Source organism: Anas acuta, chromosome W, assembly GCF_963932015.1.
Source record: "Anas acuta chromosome W, bAnaAcu1.1, whole genome shotgun sequence".
Classification (NCBI taxonomy): domain Eukaryota; kingdom Metazoa; phylum Chordata; class Aves; order Anseriformes; family Anatidae; genus Anas; species Anas acuta.
In genome coordinates, this window is record NC_089016.1 from 9961707 (window position 1) to 9984154 (window position 22448).

The window sequence follows — 22448 nt, forward strand, 5'->3', positions numbered from 1 at the left end:
GCAGGGGTCGTACTATTCTCAAGTTCTTGGCCATGCACATCCCCATCTCCTACTGCCCCACAAAGAGCCCTGAGCAACCTATCAAGGGAAGGGATCCCCCTTCCCAGGCACTTGCGTTCAAGGCCTGACCCTTGTGCTTGGTGACACACATCCATTTTGTCCACATATCAGTGTCACCTTCACATTGCCTTTGTCTCTTTGTCCTCGCTGCCTCCAGTGTTCGGCTCTAATGAGCTCCAAGGGAGGCTGTGTCAGTGCTGGCCCTCAGGGGGACACTGCAGGAAACTTGCCTCTGACTTGCACTTCTGGAGAGATGTCTTCAATTGTCTCTGAGTGCCTGAGGTTCGTGGGCTCATCAGCCAAGCCCCCAGAGGGGTGATTGCAGTGCCTTGGGCTGGTGCTGTGCTGCTGAGCTGTGCCAGGCTTGTGAGACAGAGAAAACACATTTCAGAAAGTCCCATGAACCAGAGAGAGAGCTGTGCCCAGGAGCAGCTCCTCTGCACAGCGCAGCAGGGCTGAGGGCTCTGACCACAGCTGGCATGGGGAGAGGAGAGGTGGAGAGAGGGCTTGGAGGCATAAGGGATTGGGAGGATGCTGAGAGCTGCCTGAAGGAGAAATGTGCACAGCCCTTGACAAGGTAAGTGTGAAGGTGAATATTCTGTCCATCTGCACTTCTACTGCAGCTTCAGTGCTCCCAGCTGTCTCAACTTTCTTCTCAGAGAAATCCCTGACCATGTTCATCATGCTAACCATTACAGGGATAACTACTAGATAACAAAAGAAAACTCTACATTGCTCAAGCAAGAAAGAAACCTGGAGGAAGGTCCTCTTCAAAAAGAGAGGGTAAGGCTAGGGCATGTTTTAAGACTTGCAATGGCTTTTCCTGAGAGAAGTCTGTTATAACGTTTCTCTGCCATCTCATCTTCAGCAGACAACTGTGTCCAGAGTCAGCAAATGCCCAACGTCAGCTTCGTGAGTGAGCTCCTCCTGATGCCATTCGCAGACACACGCGAGCTGCAGCTCCTGCACTTCGTGCTCTTCCTGGACATCTACCTGGCTGCCCTCCTGGGCAACGGCCTCATCCTCACTGCCATAGCCTGCCACCACCACCTCCACACCCCCATGTATTTCTTCCTACTCAACCTCGCCCTCCTGGACCTGGGCTGCATCTCCACCACTCTGCCCAAAGCCATGGGCAATGCCCTCTGGGACACCAGGGCCATCTCCTATCAAGGATGTGCTGCACAGGTCTTCTTTTTTGTCTTCTTGGTTGGAGCAGAGTATTCCCTTCTCACCATCATGGCCTATGACCGCTATGTTGCCATCTGCAAACCCCTGCACTACGGGAGCCTCCTGGGCAGCAGAGCTTGTGCCCAGATGGCAGCAGCTGCCTGGGGCAGTGGCTTTCTCAATGCTGCCCTGCACACGTCCAACACATTTTCCCTGCCCCTCTGCCATGGCAATGCTTTGGACCAGTTCTTCTGTGAAATCCCCCAGATCCTCAAGCTTTCCTGTTCAGATGCCTATCTCAGGGAAGTCGGGGCACTTGTGTTTAGCTTTTCTTTGGGCTTTGGTTGTTTTGTTTTCATCATGTTATCCTACGTGCAGATCTTCAGAGCTGTGCTGAGGATGCCCTCCTCTCAGGGCAGGCACAAAGCCTTTTCCACGTGCCTCCCTCACCTGGCTGTGGTTTCCCTGATGGTCAGCACTGGCATGTTTGCCTACCTGAAGCCTCCCTCCATCTCCTCACCACCCCTGGACCTGGTGGTCACACTTCTCTACTCAGTGGTACCTCCAGTAGTGAACCCCCTCATGTACAGCACGAGGAACCAGGAGGTCAAGGATGCAGTGAGGAAACTGTTTCCATACATGCTTCTTAAGCATCCATGACGTGTTCAGAAGGTGTATTCTTAATAATATGCAAATGTTTTGATTCATATTATATCATGTCATTTTATCATTACTAGTGTTATCATAAGTTTGTCATTAATAGTAATCCTAACAGAAATCAAAGGGTATTTGGGAAAATCACAGAATCACACAGAATTTCTAGGTAAGAAGAGACCTCAAGATCATCGAGTCCAACCTCTGACCTAACGCTAACAGTCTCCACTAAACCATATCCCTAAGCTCTACATCTAAACGTCTTTTAAAGACTTCCAGGGATGGTGACTCCACCACTTCCCTGGGCAGCCTGTTCCAATGTCTAACAACCCTTTCGGTAAAGAAGTTCTTCCTAACATCTAACCTAAAACTCCCCTGGTGCAACTTAAGCCCATTCCCCCTCATCCTGTCACCAGGCACGTGGGAGAACAGGCCAACCCCCACCTCGCTACAGCCACCTTTGAGGTATCTGTAAAGAGCAATAAGGTCGCCCCTGAGCCTCCTCTTCTCCACGCTGAACAAACCCAGCTCCCTCAGCCGCTCCTCGTAGGACTTGTTCTCCAGGCCCCTCACCAGCTTCGTCGCCCTTCTCTGGACCCGCTCAAGCACCTCCATGTCCTTCTTGTAGCGAGGGGCCCAAAACTGAACACAGTACTCGAGGTGCGGCCTCACCAGAGCCGAGTACAGGGGGACGATCACCTCCCTAGCCCTGCTGGTCACACTGTTTCTGATACAAGCCAGGATGCCGTTGGCCTTCTTGGCCACCTGAGCACACTGCTGGCTCATATTCAGCCGACTATCAACCATCACTCCCAGGTCCTTCTCTGCCTGGCAGCTCTCCAACCACTCATCTCCCAGCCTGTAGCTCTGCTTGGGGTTATTGCACCCCAGGTGCAGGACCCGGCACTTGGCCTTGTTGAACTTCATGCAGTTTTCCTCAGCCCATCGGTGCAGCCTATCCAGATCCTCCTGCAGAGCTTTCTTACCCTCGAGCAGATCGACACACGCACCTAGCTTGGTGTCATCTGCAAACTTACTGAGGGTGCACTCAATGCCCTCGTCCAGATCATTGATGAAGATATTAAAGAGGACCGGTCCCAGCACCGAGCCCTGGGGAACGCTACTACTGACTGGCCTCCAACTGGTCTTGACTCCATTTACCACGACTCTTTGGGCCCGGCTATCCAGCCAGTTTCTAACCCAACGAAGCGTGCGCCAGTCCAAGCCAAGAGCAGCCAGTTTCTTGAGGAGAATGCTGTGGGAGACGGTGTCAAAAGCCTTGTTGAAGTCAAGGTAGACCACATCCACAGCCTTTCCCTCATCCAGCAAGCGCATCATTTTGTCATAGAAGGAGACACATAACAACATTTCTTAAATTATATTTCTCTGTTAGTATTTGAACAATATTTCATTTTGTTTTTAATAATCTCATACTTAGCATTCTGAATGTTACATCTTTTGTAAGGTAAGCTGGGGAAGCAGCCCCAGCATCCAGGAGGGGCTCAGGTCCAAGAGCCCAGCTGCCACAGGTAGGAGCAGTGTATTTGGATTAGACCTTGTGGATCCAGGTGACAGTCCTGTTTTCTCTATAGCAGGGCCGGCACAAAGCCTTTTCTACGTTCCTTTCTCCCTCACCTCACCATGGTGTCTGTCTCCCTTAGGCCTGTCATGGATGCCTACCTGAAGCACCCTCCATCTCCTCTCCATCCCCGGACCTGGTGGTGGCAGTTTTGTACTCAGTGGTGCCTCCAGCAGAGCACGTCCTCATCTGTAGCAGGAGGAGCCAGGAGCTGAAGCATGTCGTGTGGAAATTGCTGAATATATGTGTTTTGGATGCAAGAAATTTCTGATCTGCTTCTGCAGATGACTTGTAATGTCAACAATTTAAAGAATAGCCAGTATTTTTGTTTTGTTTGTGGCTGTGCATGTATCATTACAGATATTAATTTACCTAATATTGTCAATTAAAATGATATTGTTCTTCACCTTTCCATTTCAGTTTGTACCTTTCAAACATAGCTCATAGGCACTGTGCATGTGAAGCCATGCTCTCTGTGAACATAAAAAAAACTGAAGGAGCCTGCATTGCCTTCTTTGTCTGACATCCTTCCTCTGAGACATGGTCTGGCTCTGCAGGGGCAGTGCCCATGTGCAGGGCTGCAGAGGAAAAGAGTCCCATCCCAGCAGCACGGCCAGGGAGCACCAGCGCTTGGGGCATGCAGAGCTGCTCTCTTGCCACTGCCGCCCTGTCCTGCTGAGCCCTGCTGGTGGGCTCAGGCCCAGCTGCTCCAGGAGCTTGGTGCCAGTGCTTCTGTGGGGCTGTGCTGGGACTGCAGGCAGGGACAGGCAGTGGGCTTTCCTGGGCAGCTCCTTGGCCAAAAAGGGGGTGTTTTGTAGGTGTGGTATTACAAGCTCAGTGGTGCCTCAGAAACACTAAGTCCAGCAGGAAAGGACTGGCTGTTAAATGGCCTGCGAGTTGAGCTCTCTCTGAAGTAGTTGACAGGTCACCCTTGACTCCTGGCTGGGATCTGTGCCTTTAGGCTCACATCTGCCAGTGTCCATGGTAGGGCAGCAGAAGGCACTTGCTGTGCATGTAGTTTCTGAGATCGGCTCTTTCTAAGTACCTGGTAGGCCCCATAGTGGATGAGGTCTGGGATAGGGGTTGTCATGTCAGAGGTGTCAGCTTTTGCCTGAAGTCATCCTTTAGGACTGCTTTCAGTTTTCTACACAGAGTGGGCCACTGCCTCCAAGACGCTTGGGGCAAACTGAACCGTGCATGAGTGTTTGGAAAAAGATACCCTGGGTGCAAAGAAGGCATTCCGTATCCAAAACTTGGAGGCAGGAAACAAAATTTTGGGGTGGTACAAGAACTGCATGACACATTGTGCAGGGTTCACCTACAGCTTTGGGTTATTTTCCATTCTGACTTTGGGGCCGCGTCAGTCTCAAGAAAGGAGTAGCCAATAGAAGTGAGGCAGATACTCTGAGATCATGAAAGCCATCAGAAAGCTGCCCCTAGGAAGATGGCTGATATGGGGAAGTCAGGAGAAGCCTGGCCAGGAGAGATGTGAGATTTGGGGGAGGAAAGAGGAGTTTGGCCAGCAGAAATTGATGATTTCTGTGAGTTTAGAACGTTCAGGCAATGTTGATTCTGCTGTAACGCTGGCTTCAAACAGTCATGTAAAGCCATTCCCCCTTTTTTAACCAGTGACATTAATCTGCAAACCTAAATGCTTCTCCACACCCTGACAGAAATACACTGTTCTTATGCCTGACCACAAAGTATCCCTTCAAGACAAAACACAGCCTATAGCCACTTCCCTTTATCTTTAGTCTCTTGCTCACCCTGATCTGATCAGCTTGTGGCCCACAAGGAGGAGATGGGTGGGGATGCTCTGATGAGCTCAGCTCTGCCTCATCATCTTCTGCTCCAGCATGAGGAATATGACTGTGGCAGTGACTGTGAGATCCCTTCTGTCTCTACACGTGATAGGGCAGCAGCAGGAACGTGTCACAGAAAGGGACTGGGAGGTCACTTGTGTCTGGAGGTGTCAGGTCACCCTTGACATTTGAGAAGTCAAGGCACCAAATTGGCATGCTGACAGTAGGATTCCCTCTGCCTCCAGAGCCAGGAGGACCCAGGCAGAAAGAAGGCCCCAACATGGGTTGTCCTGTCCCTTCTGCTTGAGTCCATGACTGCTCCCAAAATGCTCCCCTAGGCATCTGTATTCAGTAAAAAGTGATCAAGGATGAGAAGAGCATGTAGTGAGAAGAAGGCCGTGAAAAGCCACCGGGACAAGGGCCATTTTCTGCCCCTGCGGGAGACTGACCCTGGACAAGGCCCAACCTGGGAAGCAGCTGTGTTGGACGTTCATGGTGGGCAGTGAGCTGGGCAGGAGGCAGCCCTGTGCCCTGGGATCACAGGAGGGAAGGCTGAGGGGCACCTCACCGCAGCCTGCCAGGAGTTGCAGGGATGTCAGGAAGAGCCCCTGCGGGTCCAGGCTGTGCCCAGTGATGTGCAGGGAGCCCTCCTCTTGCCATGCTGCGTGTGCTGGCTGCAGCAGAGGGGACCCCCAGCCAGCCCCTGCATGGGGCATGGGGCTCTGCCACCCGCCTGGGCCCGGATTTGACTCCTTGTCTCTGCTGGGCTCCACCTTCCACACTCAGATGTGTCCCTTGGCTGTTGGCTCCCTTTCCACTGCCCTGTGGGAATACCAAGCTGGGGCAGACAGGTTACCATTAGGTGCGGTGGTGCTTGTGTAATTCACATGGGTGATGGCACAAACGACGGTTCCTTCACCAGTGATGCACATCCTTCTTCATGCTAGGCCAAACTCAACGTCCTTCTCTCTCTGCTTTTCCTCATGGATGAACTGGACTAGGTCTCCTTGATTATTCTGAGGCACAATGCAATGCTTTTTGCCTTCTGCTACTCCAGGACAATATGTGTGACTTTCCCTTACTCTGCACATTGACCTGCATAGTCATTCCACACTTTTTGTTTTCAAACCTTAATTGGAGCACCATTTCCAAATTGGGGCAAGCTGATGGGTTCTGCCTCAGCCATTTCAAGCATTCTATACTTGAGTTTTTCAGCCTGAGTTTGCTAAAGATGACCCAGGAAGATTAACGGATGTTCACAAGTCTATTAGGAATAAAGGAGAGTATCTCAGGTTTCCAGTAGCCATTTCAAATCCAGGTCAGTACCAGGAACCCACTGAAGAAGAGGTTTGTCTTTGAAGGGCTTTCCTGTACTGGGCTGCAGTTACAGGGACAAAGACCACTGCTGGCAGTGGAGGTGCCCTGGGAACTCCACCTGGCTCCACCTGATTTTCCCAAAGGGCTCCGGCCTCCTGCAGGTCTTTAATGACATCTGCCAGTCCAAGGAAGTGCCTCAAACACAACGGGGCCACTGGAGGTTTTCCCTGGTTGCTTACGGTCAGACAGGTTAATGTCCCCTTTCCCAGCTGCCTGTCTGGACCTTTGCATTTCCCATGGTTCTCCTGGTTTGCCCTCTCTTTTCTCTTTAATCATTCAGACCACTCTCACCAACCCAGTTGATTACAGAATCACAGAATCACAGAATTTCTAGGTTGGAAGAGACCTCAAGATCATCGAGTCCAATGTCTAACCTAACACTAACAGTCCCCACTAAACCATATCCCTAAGCTCTATATCTAAACATCTTTTGAAGACTTCCAGGGATGGTGACTCCACCACCTCCCTGGGCAGCCTGTTCCAATGCCTCACAACCCTTTCAGTAAAGAAGTTCTTCCTAACATCTAACCTAAAACTTCCCTGGCGCAACTTTAGCCCGTTCCCCCTCGTCCTGTCACCAGGCACGTGGGAGAACAGGCCAACCCCCACCTCTCTACAGCCTCCTTTAAGGTATCTGTAGAGAGCGATAAGGTCGCCCCTGAGCCTCCTCTTCTCCAGGATGAACAAGCCCAGCTCCCTCAGCTGCTCCTCGTAGGATTTGTTCTCCAGTCCCCTCACCAGCTTCGTCGCCCTTCTCTGGACCCGCTCAAGCGCCTCAATGTCCTTGTTGTAGCGAGGGGCCCAAAACTGAACACAGTACTCGAGGTGCGGCCTCACCAGAGCCGAGTCCAGGGGGACGATCACCTCCCTAGCCCTGCTGGTCACACTGTTTCTGATACAAGCCAGGATGCCGTTGGCCTTCTTGGCCACCTGAGCACACTGCTGGCTCATATTCAGCCGACTGTCCACCATCACTCCCAGGTCCTTCTCTGCCTGGCAGCTCTCCAACCACTCATCTCCCAGCCTGTAGCTCTGCTTGGGGTTATTGCGCCCCAGGTGCAGGACCCGGCACTTGGCCTTGTTAAACTTCATGCAGTTGACCTCAGCCCATCGGTGTAGCCTATCCAGATCCTCCTGCAGAGCCTTCATACCCTCGAGCAGATCAACACACGCACCTAACTTGGTGTCATCTGCAAACTTACTGAGGGTGCACTCAATGCCCTCGTCCAGATCATTGATGAAGATGTTGAAGAGGACCGGCCCCAGCACCGAGCCCTGAGGGACGCCACTAGTGACTGGCCTCCAATTGGACTTGACTCCATTTACCACAACTCTTTGGTCCCGGCTTTCCAGCCAGTTTTTAACCCAACGAAGCGTGCACCAGTCCAAGCCAAGAGCAGCCAGTTTCTTGAGGAGAATGCTGTGGGAGACGGTGTCAAAAGCCTTGCTGAAGTCAAGGTAGACCACATCCACAGCCTTTCCCTCGTCCACCCAGCGCGTCACTTTGTCATAGAAGGAGATCAGGTTTGTCAAGCAAGGTCGTGATTCTTTGAGTTTCAGTGAGTTCAAGCTCACCCATCTATCAGCAGTCTTTCTAATGGTTTCCTTAGTAAGACCCTCATCATTTATCATTGAATTAGTATGATATGGATTAATATTAACACAATTATCGTAAATTTCCTATTACTCACTGAAGAATACATCATGTAGAGTCATTCTTTTGGGAAGGTAAACATCACTGGAGGCAACAAAATTAGGAACTTGAGTTTTGTTTTGTTTTTTTTTGAAAATTGCAGCATGATTTCCTGTTGTTTGTTTTGAAATAGGAAAACCCCTGTTCTTCCCACCTAAGCAAGGCTTCAAAGGAGAAACCCTAGACCAATATAACCAGGAGAATGATGCTCTAAACTGAAACAGCCTTTGAAATGAGGAAAGATTTTTATTAGATGCTCTTAGAAATCTTCCCCCTTAACTAGAAAATGAAAGCTCTACAATTATCTGAACTTCAGCTTTTTTTTTTTTTTTTTTTTAAATTGCAGAATGATTTCTGTTGTTTATTTTGAAATAGGAAAAACCCTGTTCTTCCCACCTAAACAGGGCTTCGAAAGAGAAACCCTACACCAATATAACCAGGAGAATGATGCTCTAAACTGAAACACAACAAAATTCAGCCTTTAAAATGAAGAAAGACTTTTATTAGATGCTCCTTGAAATCTTCCCCCTTAACTAGAACATGAAAGCTCTACAATTAGCTGAACAAGTCTTGAAGACTTGAAGAAAATGGTGGGAGAGATATGGCTGCTTAGGAGTTTGTGTGTTTTAATGAGTTCCATGGAGTATTTTGGTGCTGAGTCAATGAAACTTGGGTACTGAGCAGAGAATGATGCAACTGTGCGAAAAAGCAAATGCAAAAGGAAAAGCTGAAGTGACTTGGAGTCTTAATGGGCCCCACTGAGGGCTGTTACTAACAAGGCCTCCCCAGGGCCTTGTTAGGACAGATTATTGGAGACCATGATTAGACAGGCAAAGCACTTTGCTGAGAAAAGTCTTGGTTGATTTTGGTGAAGACAAGGCCCAAGGCCTGAACCAGTCACTGCGAGGAGAGATCCTGCACCCCCCTGTCTGCCTCAGGACTTTTCTTGGGGGTCTGAGGAATGTGGTGGGCAGTGTGATGCCACGAGAGGAAAACTGGTATGACACCACCCTGCCTCTGCACAGGGTTGCAGGGAAGCAAAGAGGCTGCATTGCAATGACTATATCTCTTTTTCTCAAAAGCTCTAGCCAAAGCATTAGGACTGTTGGGGCCTTCCCTTTTTACCAGCAACCTCTGTCTTTTCCTCTGCACGCTTAAATATGCTGTCCCATGCTTCGTCCTATTTCCTGGAAGTCTGCAGACAGCCATCTCTGTTCACCACCTTGCTCTCATCCCAGTATTTCCATCATTTCACAAATGTCTCATCAACCCTCACCAGCTGTTCCTTGAAAAATGAAGCTAGGGTCTGATCATAGATACTCACCAGCATCTTCCAAGCCAGGGGCCTGCTGCTGGCCTTGCAGCTTCTTGTGGAGACACAGCCAAGCCTTGTGCCTCCTGCTGTGCACTCATGGACTCAAGCAGAAGGGAAAGGACAACCCATCTGGGGGCCTTCTTTCTGCCTGGGTCCTCCTGGGTGTGGAGGCAGAGGGGATACCCCAGTCAGCATGCCAAGCAGGTGCCTTCTGCTGGCCTAGCAGGGCCACTGCCAGATGTCAGCCCAAAAGTCCACATCCCAGGTCTATGTCAAGACACAGAACTGTAACCTGACACCTCCAGACAGAAGTGACCTCCCAGTCCCTTTGCGTGACACGTTCCTGATGCTGCCCTATCAAGTGCAGAGACAGAAGTGACCTCACAGTCCCTGTCACAGTCACATTCCTCCTGCTGGGGCAGGAGATGCTGAGGCAGAGCTGAGCTCTTTAGAGAATTCCCGTCTATCTCCTCTTTGTGGCCCACAGGCTGATCAGATCCATGGCCCCTCACTATCAGCTTTGTATGCCATGTGACTGCAGAGCAACCTCATGGTTCCTACCCTGCATCATGGGCCAAGCACCTTAAGTGCTTCAGATAAGGGCCAAGCACCTTAAGTGCTTAAGAATAGGGTTAGGAAAAGGGTTGGATGTGAAGAAGTGAATGCAAAGGAATCAGGGCTTTGATTGTTAGCCATCCATGTATGAGGTTAGGGACTAGGGCTCAGCTTTCTGTGATAGAGATTAATCAAATATTTAGTGGAAGGGTTTGGTGTTTGGCTTGTGGTGTCAGGTCTGTGGTTAGGGTACGTGCAAGTTCTTTGGTTTTGTTTAGGTCTGCAAGAAGTCTAAGGCTAAATAGAGTGTGTTAATCATAGTGTTAAGGGCAGGGGTCACGGTGAAGAAGAGAGTAAGGGTGATGTAATGATGCTATGGAGTAGTTTTGGCTTCAAAGGATCTTGTGGTCAAATATTAGAGCAAAGGATTCCTGTCAGGGTGTGAAGTAGCATTTAGCTTTATGGATTAACGTTACAGGTTAAAATAGGACAAGGGCCTCACATGACTGCTTTAAATCAGCTTTATGGTGGGATTAACATTACCTGAACATTCTTACCTCTGCAAAATCATCACCTTCTGCTGTCCACGCTCCTTTGCCCTCCCACAAATCTCACATCTCTGTTGGCCAGGCTTCTCCTGACTTCCCCATATCAATCATCTTCTTAGGGGAAGTTTAGAGAACCAGCATGGAGAAGGAGAGAAACGACTGTAGGAGCACCGTGCACAATGTGCCCAGCAGTTCTGCAACACCACAAAAGCAGGCCTGAAGGATGAGTTTAGGCAAAAGCTGATACCTCTGATATGACAACACCTATTCAAGACCTCTTCCTCTATGGGACCTACCAGCTACCTAGGAAGAGGGGATCTCACAAACTGTGTGCAGAGCAGCTGCATCTGCTGTCCTGTCACGGAGACCAGCAGATGTGGGCCTAAAGGCACAGATCCCAGCCAGGAGTCAAGGGTTGAGCTGTCGGCTACTTCAGAAAGAAGTCAACTCCCAGCCACTTAACAGCCATTAGCTTCCTACTGGGCTTACAGCTTCTGAGGCATCTCTGCCATCATAATACCAGACCTACAAAAAAAAACCCTTTTTGGGCTAGGACCTGCCCAGGTAGAAATGATCTGTTTTTTGTCCTTCGAGCCTGCTGGGCTCCCAGCCTCTCTGACACTCAGGAGCCAGTTCCGTGCCAGTCCTGGGAGGTGCTAGGGCAGGAGGGACCTTGCAGGCAATGTTCCAGCCCTGTGCCTGTTGGCGGTCTCTCAGCTCCCTGTGCACACTGAAGATCATGTTTGTATCCAGAAGCCATGATCCTGAAGCTGGCCTAGCAGACATTCAGGGGAAGCACCCTCCCAGCCCCAGCCTGAACCCCAGCCCCAGCCCCAGCTGGCAGTGTTGCTCTGCAGAGCGAGGGGGCTGTGGTGCCTGGGGCATGGGGGCACTCTGCAGGGCCGTGCTGGGTAGGCTGGGAGGCAGACCCAGCTCTTGGGGTCACTACCATTGCCCCAGGGCTGCAAGGAATCACTCGCCAGGCTCCTCTGCTGGGGCTGCTGCATGCCCTGGGGCTGCAGAGCTCTCCTCTGCCTGCTCACACCAGACTGAGCACTTGAGCTCTGCTCGGTCCACCTCGGAGGAGATCCCCCCCTTAAAAGGGAAGTGCTGCAGTGGAGGCCAGCTGTGCCACTGCCGTGCCCACTGCCTGTCCCTGCCTGCAGTCCCAGCACAGCCCCACAGCAGCACTGGCACCAAGCTCCAGGAACAGCCGGGCCTGACCCCACCAGCAGGGCTCAGCAGGAGAGGGCAGCAGTGGCAAAAGAGCAGCTCTGCATGCCCCAAGCATTGGTGTTCCCTGGCCGTGCTGCTGGGATGGGACTCTTTTCCTCTGCACCCCTGCACACGGGCACTGCCTCTTCACCGCCCCTGCAGAGCCAGACCAGGTCTCAGAGGAAGCACGTCAGACCAGGCAATGCAAGCTGCTTCCTGAAGTACACAGACAGACAGGCTCTTTGTGTACAGTTGCTGAGCTAGACTCGAAAAATACATACCGAAGTGGAGTTCGGATGACCAAAATCATTTTAGTGGGTAACATTAACCGTTCTAAAACTAAGGAAATCCATTAATAAAATGCACACACACAAACACAAAGAAACAGAATATAGGCTTTTCCTATAATAAGTGACATTAAGACTCATCTGCAGAAGCAGACTGGGCACTTATTCTTTTGAAACACGTTAAGTCATCAATCTCCACAGGGCTTCTTTGAGCTCCTGGTTCCTCATACTGTAGATGAGAGGATTCAATACTGGAGGCACCACCGAGTATAGAAATGTTACCACCAGGTCCAGGTATGGGTAAGAGATGGAGGGAGGTTTCAGATAGGCAAACATGGCAGTGCTGACAAACAGAGAGACCACAGCCAGGTGAGGGAGGCACGTGGAAAAGACTTTGTGCTGGCCCTGCTCAGAGGGCATCCTCAGCACTGCCCTGAAGGACATAGGACACCACAATGAAAACAAAACAACCAAAGGCTGAAGAAAAACTAAACACAAGTGCCCCAACTTCCCTGAGGTAGGCATCTGAGCAGGAGAGTTTGAGGATCTGGGGGATTTCACAGAAGAACTGGTCCACAGCATTGCCATGGCAGAGGGGCAGGGAAAATGTGTTGGCCGTTTGCAGGACAGCATTGAGAAAGCCACTGCCCCAGGCAGCTGCTGCCATCTGGGCACAAGCTCTGCTGTCCAGGAGGCTCCCGTAGTGCAGGGGCTTGCAGATGGCAAAGTAGCGGTCATAGGCCATGACAGTGAGGAGGCAATACTCAGCTACTACAAAGAAAGCAAAGAGAAAGAGTTGGGCAGCACATGCTTCATAGGTGATGACCCTGTTGTCCCAGAGGGCATTGGCCATGGCTTTGGGCAGAGTGGTGGAGATGCAGCCCAGGTCGAGGAGGGCGAGGTTGAGGAGGAAGAAGTACATGGGGGTGTGCAGTCGGTGGTGGCAGGCTATGGCGCTGAGGATGAGGCCGTTGCCCAGGAGGGCAGCCAGGTAGATGCCCAGGAAGAGCGCAAAGTGCAGGAGCTGCAGCTCGCGCGTGTCTGCAAATGCCAGGAGCAGGAACTCAGTGACTGAGCTGCTGTTGGACATCTGTTATTTCTGTGAAGCGGTCCTGCACAAAGAGAAAGAATAGTAGTAATGTACAACAGACTTATCGGAGGAAAACTCAGTTTTCTCATTTAAAACCAATTGATTGTCCACTTGCAGGCAGTTATTTTGAAGGTCCCTTTAATGACTTCCACCTGATAATGAGTCTCTCTGGGAGAAGAGTGTTCTTCTGTGAGCAATGGAACAATCTGTCCTGCACTACAGCTCAAGGTAGCAACATGGTAGGAACATGGGGCAGTCTCAGATTCATTTCACTCCTGATATCAGAGATTTCCCTAGTTTTGCTCGAAGTTCCTCACAGAGCAGACGTGTGGAGATTTATTTGTTTATTTGTTTCTTTATTTGATTTTTACTCTTTGTTCAGCTGCTCCACCACACCTGATGAGTCTTTCTAAGGCATAAATCCTGGGCATTCAGCTGCACTCCAAGTGAAACCTTGTACATCTTCAGAGTCACAGATACTGCATTTTTAGAGCAGAATGCTCTTCCGAGAGGAGTCCATCAGTTCTGGGCTCAGCTGCTCTATGTTGGCCGGTCTTTTAGCTACAGTGCAATTCTGCTCCTATGTTCCTAGTGTCATAGAATCATAGAATATCCTGACTTGAAAGTGTTCGACAAGGATCATCAGATCCCACCCCTGAATTTGTACATGACCACCCAAAAATCAGTCTATATGCCTGAGGGAGTTGCCCAAATATATAAATTCTGACAGCATTAGTGCTGTGACCACTTCCCTGTGGTGCCTGTTCCAGTGCCTATAGAACCTGGACACTTCTGAGTTTTTCTAAAACAGAAATCCTGGGCATTCCCCCTGCACTTGAAGGGAAACTTTGTGTCTGCTCAGAGAAAAAGGGACTGTCCCTACAGTGCAGAGTGTCCTTTAGTGAGGACAGACAATCTGTCCATCAGTGCTGGTCTCAGCCGCCCTGTGAGAGCTGCAGGAAAGTTGGACTCAGTTGTTCATCTGAAAGGAACCTGAACACTGCCGAGAGCAGAGGAATCCAGGCTCAAAGTGCCCATCTCCACACCCCTCACCCTGTCCCTCCACTCAAGCACACCGAGGGCTCATGCCATGGGCATGTGAAACCCCCATCCCCAGCCAGCCTGGGAACAAGACCAGCAGCAGCACGGCCAGCTGGAGAAGCCAGGAGGAATGCCAACGTGCTGCTGCCAGGGGAGGCAAGGCCAGGGAGGGACAGACGGACACTCAGCAGACCCTCCTGTGCTGCAGCTCTGCCTGACAGGAGGCAGCTCATGCTAGGGACATTGGGAGCTTGAGGACAGAGGCTGTGCTGGTGGGAGAGGAGAACAGGGGGTGTCCCAGGGAAGGCGCCTGCCCTGCAGAAGGTTGCAGGGAGGTGCCTGAGCCCTCCCTCTCACAGCATTTGTGGCAGCAGCTCCCTCTCACTGCCTGCCCAAGTCCCTGCTGCCTTCCTATTTCTTTGCTGGGAGATGGTTCTATGTCCTCACATCTCCTCCCTGTCCATGCTCACAGATCCCATCCATGCTTCCACTGCACTGCAAGATTTGGAAAGCACATAAACTAAAAAAGCCTTCCTCTTCAGACTAACCAAGCCTCAGATTTCCTCTGGAAATGCACTTTATAAATGCCATTGTGTATAGCACATTATATTCCATATTAAATGTAGATTAAATCCATCCTGACAGATGCTATCAGCCATCAGATGTGTGAGCTGTAGAAGACCCCTCTGGCAACCCCACCTTCATGGCCCTGCTGTCAGAGCCTCACGGTGTCAAGAGCCTGCAGATGTGTCCTGCCACACGCTGCCCTCTGTTGTTGTGCTCTTCAGTGCCTCCAAACCCTCTCTCCTTCTCTCCTCTCTGTGTGCCAGCTGCGGTCAGAGCCCCCAGCCCTGCTGTGCTGTGCAGAGGAGCTGCTCCTGGGCACAGCTGTCTCTCTGCACCAGGGCCCTCTTGCCACGAGCTCTCTCTGTCTCAGGAGCCCGGCCCAGCTCAGCAGCACAGCACCAGCCCAAGGCACTGCAATCACCCCTCTGGGGGCTTTGCTGATGAGCCCACGAACCTCAGGCACTCAGAGACAATTGAAGACATCTCTCCAGAAGTGCAAGTCAGAGGCAAGTTTCCTGCAGTGTCCCCCTGAGAGCCAGCACTCACACAGCCTCCCTTGGAGCTCGTTAGAGCAGAACCCTGGAGGCAGTGAGGACAAGGAGACAAAGGCAATGTGAAGGTGACACTGAGGTGTAGGAAAAGTGGATGTGTGTCACCAAGCACAAGGGCCAGGACTTGACATCTATCCCATTTTAAGGGAGATCCTTTCTCTTGACAGGTTGCTCAGGGCTCTGTGGGGCATTAGGAGATGGGGATGTGCATGGCCAAGTGCAGGAGAATGGTACGACCCCTGCCTGCTTCATGGGTGGGGGCGAGGAGGCAATGAGGCCCTGGTGCTTTAACGATCAGCTGTCTCCTCATAGGCCTCAGTGACACTGACAACAGCCATAGCCATGGACACAAAGACCTGGGTCCTGTTGGGACTTTCAGTCTTGCCATTCTCATTGCTCCTTTCCACATGAGGATGTCCTCGTGACTCCCAGACATGCACCTCTTTACAAGCTAGTTTTTGGCACTTGTTCGTGTGGTGTCTCAGGGGATCTGAGCTGAGTCTGATAACTCAGATCTTCTTGGTGGCCATACTCCTCGTAAGGCAGCTCTGTAGGAAACTGGCCTGGTTCCTGGTTTTAGGAATGTTTTAACAATCCGTGTCAATAAAGAACCCTCCTGTCTGCGTCTGGGCCCTGCACTGGCAATTTAATTCTTGAACCACAGATGCAGTGTGTCCCAGTCTCCCCCTCATTCTAGTCAATTTATCAAGTCTTCAGAAAATACTCTTCAAATTTATGAACCTGTTTGCTTTTGTTATTCCGGACTTCTGTTTCTAACAGTTACAGCCTTTTTTTTGTCTCCTTCGAGATTAATTTAACACTGCTATAGGTGTGACTGTCCCTGTGAATGGCTGGTGAGGAATGTTTTAATTACTTGTGAAGTGTCAATAAGAGAGCTATTTGTGTTTGTATGAAGTCTTTGATGTCTGGGTGTTTTAGAACAACTGATAACAACTAGTGACTATTATGGGATGCTATGCAAGCCTCTGATACCTGGCCAGGTGGCCAAGAGATTAAGAAGAGAAAAAAAAGAAGCTGAAGGACGGCTGGGAGACAAGACCTGCAGGGGATGTTCTATAAACTTGATACGGTGCCAAAGGAGTACAAAGGGGAAGGAGAAGAAAAAAACTTGGAGAGGAAGACTACAAGCCTTCAGCATGAAAGACCCCTAGAGACACCCAGAGGGACCACCGGAGACTGATGCGCATGCTCCAGTAGAAGGGACTGGACCCTGGAAGCTAATTATAATAATCTATTTTTTTAGAAGTAGTAATGAATATGTATTAGTCTAGGAGCATAAAAATCAGCTACTTGATGTAACTGGTGTGTGTCCTGGTGGAGTGGAGACTCCCGGTGCACCCAGCACTGTTTGCTTACCTCTATTCTTTTAATAAATCCTATTTTTTTATTTAATCCTATTTTGAAGACTGAGCCATTTCTAACATGCCCTATCCACTGCAGAGGCAGAAGTGACCTCAGAGTCACTGCCACAGTAACATTCCTCCTGCTGGGCCATGAGATCCTGAGGTAGAGCTGACCTCTCTCTAGGCCCCTACGCACCTGGTTTTCACTTTCTGGGTTAGAGATTAAGCAAAGTTTTAGTGAGAGTGTTTGTTGCTCTGCTTGTGGTGTCAGGTCTGTGGTTAAGTTACGGACAAGCTCTGTGGTTTAGGGTTTTTTTAGGTTTGCCCAGAAGTCTAGGGTTAAATGCAGCATTTTCATTCTAGTGTTAAGGGAAGGCATTAGGATTAGCAAGAGGAAAAAAAGTGATTCCTTTCAGAGTATTTTAGTAGCATTTATGTTTAGAGATTAAAATTACTGGCTCAAGTAAGGTAAGGGCCATACGCGACTGTTTTATATCAAGTCAGTGTTATTGCAGCATCCACGTTACATAATCCCTCTTACTTCTATGAAATCATAAGTTTCTGTTGGCCAAGCTCTTCTTCCCACCCTGTAATCTCACATCTCTCTTGTCCAGGCTGCTCCTGACCTCCCCATATCTTATTGGGATCAGATTTCTGATGACATTCATGATTGCAGAGTATCTGTCTCACCTCTGTTGGCTCCTCCATTCCTGAGAAGGAAGTGGCGTAGCAGTCAGGAGGGAAAAGGACACAAAGGTCTTTAGGATCATCCTGCACGATGTGCCCATCACCTCTGCACCTCCTCAAAGTCACACTTCCTGTCTATAAGTTTTTTTTCACAGATGGCTTTTGTGGATCCAGGGTTATTTTTTTCTCATGCATGTTTCAGTTTTGGATATGTAGAGACGGAATAAGGAAAGCCAAGGCACAGATGGAACTGACCTTCTCAAGGGATGCAAGGAATAATTGGAAGGGATTCTATAGATACATTGCTCAGAAAAGAAAGGCCAAGGAGAGTGTACCCTCTCTGATGGATGAGAAGGGTTAACTGGCAATGAGAGACATGGAGAAGGCTGAGGGACTCAGCACCGTCTTTGCCTCAGTCTTCAGTGCCAGTCAGGCTCCCCAAGTCTTTCACTTCCCTGAACCCATAGATGGAGGCTGGAGAGCAAATTCCCACCTGCTGTGAGTGAAGAGCAGGTCCAAGACCACCTGATGGAACTCAACAAGTACAAGTCTATGTGGCCTGATGACTTGCATCCCAGGATCCTTAGGGAACTGGCTGATATAGTTGCCAAGCCTCTCCCCATCATAATGGGGGCTGTTCATTCTACAAAAGAGAAGGCTCCGGGGTGACCTCTTTGTCGCCTTTGAGTACTTAAAGGAGGCTTATAAAAAAGACAGAGAGTGGTTCTTTGTCAATTAGAGAATTACAGGAAAAGGGAGAAAGGTTTTAAGGTAAAAGAGGGGAGATTTAGATTAGAGGTTAGGAGGTAATTCTTCACTCAGAGGGAGGTGGGGTACTTGAAGGGGCTACTGAGAGACCTTATAGATATGCCATCCCTGGATTTGTTCAAGAGCGGGTTAGATGAGGCCCTGGGCAACCTGATCTCAGGGGGGCATCCCTGTCCAAGGCTGGGGGATTGGAACTAGATGATCTTTAAGGTCTCATTCAACATGAGCTATTCTATGGTTCTATGGTCTTGTCCTGGTTTCAGTTAGCACAGAATTAATTTTCTTCCTAGTAGCTGGTGGAATGCTGTGTTTTGGCTTAGGATGAGAAGAGTGCTGATAACACCCCAATGCTTTAATTGTTGCAGAGCAGTGCTTATACTAAGCCAAGGACATCTCAGCCTTTTGCTCTGTCCTGCCAACGGACAGGCTGGGGGTGCAGTAAGAGCTGGGAGGGGACAGACCCAGGACAGGTGACCCAAACTAGCCAAAGGGGTATTCCATACCATCTGACGTCATGCTAAACAATATATAGGGGTGGCTAGCCGGGGGGAGGGGGCCGGACTGCTCGGGGTTAGGCTGGGCATCGGTCAGCGAGTGGTGAGCAATTGCATTGTGCGTCACTTGTTTGTACATATTATTATTATTTCCCTATTATCACCATATTATTATTATTGTTATTATTGTTATTATTGTTATTATTATTTTTCCTGTCTTATTAAACTGTCTTTATCTCAACTCACGGGCTTCACTTTCCATTTCTCTCCCCCGTCCCAGGGAGGGAGGGGGGAGGGTGAGCGAACGGCTGCGTGGTGTTTAGCTGCCGGCCGGGTTAAACCACGACAGTCCTTTTAGCGCCCAACGTGGGGCACGAAAGGTTGAGATAACGACAGATCTGATCAGAGTGTGTTAAACTAAAATTGGTGTAAGGATTAGACCTGCTTAATAGTCACTTGTCATGATGCTGATTGCTTTAATCTCAACTCTGCTGCGCCTGTTTTCCAAATTGAGTATTATAGTACATTATTTTCCGTATTTGCTCTCTGTAGTATTGTTTATCCTCTCTGGGCCCTGGTTTCAGATCATTATGGTACTGAGTATTATAGCAATGGCTTATGAGACGATAAGATATCTGGTCATGACTCTAACTTGGTATTTATACTCAGTAACATCGTGGACTCTGTACTTTGGAAACAGTATCTTGGGAACTATTAGCAATTATACCTATTGTTTTTCTCCGTTAGAGAGTCAATCTGTGGAGGGGAAAGGGGAAGATATTTTTTCTTACTTGATTACTCTCCCTTTCTCCTTCACCACCCCTGTATCCTCCTGGATCACTCTGCCTTCTCCCTCAAAATTGCCTCTGCCTTCCTCCTTCACCACCCTCTTATCCCCTGAGCTTGTCAAAATAGCTCTCCAAGATATTGAATATTATTGGGATACTCAGAATACCATAGTCTTATTGTTCTGCCTCATGAATGCACTTCAGATTCTGCTTATAGTTAAACAACTATTTGGGAAGCTCATCCGGAGATTTGCCCGGAGGCAGTATAGTTGTGAGTGGCAGGGAGTATGGGTGGATATGGGCAGGCATCTAGAGCAGTTGGCACCCCCAGTGTGTTGGAAATTCACCCCTGAACAATGGCAAAATCCTCAAAAACTGGCAGAATGCTTGAAAAAAAGGTGTCATGATTCTGGCAGTTCCAAAGTAACACAAATCATTGTAACGTGCTGGGGCCTGGCTCATGCCTATCGAGCTGCCATTGATACTGCTATCAACTTAGTGACAGACCCTGCGGCCACTCCAAGCCCTGTGACAGATCCAACGGCCACTGTGACCCCTACGGTGGATTCTGCAGCCGCTCCAGCTCCAGCTCCAGCAGCCACTCCAGTTCCAGCTCCTGCAGCCACTCCAGCCCCAGCTCCTGCAGCCGCTCCAGTCCCAGCTCCTGCCGCTACTCCAGTCCCAGTTCCTGCAACTGTTCCAGCTCCAGCTCCTGCAGCCGCTCCAACTCCTGTGGCTGTGTCAGAGAAACGAGCTGTAGCAGTGCAAGTTGACCCTGCAGAGGGTATTCCAACCCCTGTGGCAAACCCTGTAACACGGTCAGAGAAACGAGCTGTAGCAGTGCAAGTTGACCCTGCAGAGGGTATTCCAATCCCTGTAACGGGGTCAGAGAAACGAGCTGTAGCAGTGCAAGTTGACCCTGCAGAGGGTATTCCAACCTCTGTAGCAGACCCTGTAACAAAGTCAGAGAAACGAGCAGTAGCAGTGCAAGCTGCCCCTGTAGAGAAGGTGAAAAAATGGTATAGAGATTCAGGTTGTTTAGAACGCAGAGAGTCTTCTGCCAATCCAGGTAAGGCTTCTGCCAAAACTAGGTATAGAGATGACGAAGATGACGACGACGCTGGGCCATCAAGGATTCAGGAGGAGGAAGATGAGGATGCCGAAAAAGCAACAGTAACTACCCGAAGCCTAAATGAACGTGAGCTACGAGATGTGCGAAAAGATTTTGGTCGCTGTATAGGTGAGCAGCTTGTCACCTGGCTGCTCCGGTGCTGGGACTCTGGAGCCAATTGTGTGGAATTAGACGGCAGGGAAGCCAAGCGGCTGGGATCCCTTGCTCGAGACGCCGGCATTGACAAAGCAATTGCAGATGGAGCACAATCCACCAGCCTCTGGAGGCGTCTCCTCTCAGCTGTGAGGGAAAGGTATCCCTTCAAGGAAGAACTTTTATGTCTACCAGGCAAGTGGACCACTATGGAGAAGGGAATCCAGTACCTGAGGGAATTAGCCGTACGGGAAGTGATTTATGAGGATCCAGACCAGAGACAAACATCCAAAGATCCAGATGAAGTCAGGTGTACACGACCCATGTGGCGGAAGTTTGTACGGAGTGCACCATCATCATATGTCAGCTCATTGGCAATAATGGCCTGGAAAGAGGATGAGGAACCCACAGTGGATGAAGCGGCTAAACAACTCCGGCAGTACGAAGAAAATCTTTCCTCTTCCTTATAGGCCTGCGTCTCAGCTGTGGAGAAACTTTCTGAAGAGGTCCACCAACTTAAAGAGAATCTATCTTCCCCCCAACCTGAACCAACCAGTGTCCAACGACCAAAAGAGAACACTTGGGAGAAACTTTCTGAAAAGGTTCACCAACTTGAAGAGAGATTATTCTCCTCCGTACCTGTACAAAGCAGTGTCTCAGCTGTCAGGGGTAGGCGTTCACCCACACAAGGAAGACGATATGGTGGGTACTCACCCCGTGCCACCCTGTGGTTTTACTTACGAGACCATGGAGAGGACATGAGAAAATGGGATGGAAAATCTACTGCGACCCTAGAGGCTCGGATACGTGAGTTAAAAAAGAAAACAATCAGGAAAAAGGGATTCTCTGAAAAGTTTGCTGCTCCAACTTCCAGCAGACAGTCCTTCAAACACAGAAACGAGGAAGATTCTGACCAGGATTAGGGGCGCCCTGCCTCCAGCCAGGGGGAGGAAAGGGACAATCGAGTTTATTGGACTGTGTGGATTCGATGGCCTGGCACATCACGCGCACAGAAGTATAAGGCTTTAGTAGACACCGGTGCACAATGTACTCTAATGCCATCGAGCTATAAAGGACCAGAGCCCATCTATATTTGTGGAGTGACAGGGGGATCTCAGCAGTTGACTGTATTGGAGGCTGAAGTGAGTCTGACTGGGAATGAGTGGGAAAAGCACCGTATTGTGACTGGCCCGGATGCTCCATGTATCCTTGGCATAGACTATCTTAGAAGAGGATATTGCAAGGACCCAAAAGGGTTCCGGTGGGCTTTTGGTACAGCTGCCTTAGAGACAGAGGGCATTAAACAATTATCTACCTTGCCTGGTCTCTCAGAGGACCCCTCTGTTGTGGGGTTGCTGAGGGTCGAAGAACAGCAAGTGCCAATCGCTACCACAACTGTGCACCGGCGGCAATATCGCACTAACCAAGACTCCCTGATTCCCATCCATAAGCTAATTCGTCAATTGGAGAGCCAAGGAGTGATCAGCAAGACCCATTCACCTTTCAATAGTCCCATATGGCCAGTGCGAAAGTCTAATGGCGAGTGGAGACTAACAGTGGACTATCGTGGCCTGAACGA

General features: G+C 49.8%; 1 protein-coding gene and 1 pseudogene across 1 annotated transcript; one reads left to right on the plus strand and one right to left on the minus strand.

The window, feature by feature from the left end:
• The first annotated feature begins 954 nt into the window (after positions 1-954).
• On the plus strand, positions 955-1890 carry LOC137846873 (olfactory receptor 14C36-like). The gene has a single exon (XM_068664981.1). It carries the CDS (start codon positions 955-957, stop codon positions 1888-1890), a length of 936 nt encoding a protein of 311 aa, XP_068521082.1.
• Positions 1891-12435: 10545 nt separating this feature from the next.
• Positions 12436-13345, minus strand: LOC137846874 (olfactory receptor 14J1-like; annotated as a pseudogene).
• Positions 13346-22448: the final 9103 nt, after the last annotated feature.

Excerpts from the sequence above, each read along its gene's own strand:
- LOC137846873 (XM_068664981.1), top strand. The coding sequence starts at position 955 with ATGCCCAACGTCAGCTTCGTGAGTGAGCTCCTCCTGATGCCATTCGCA.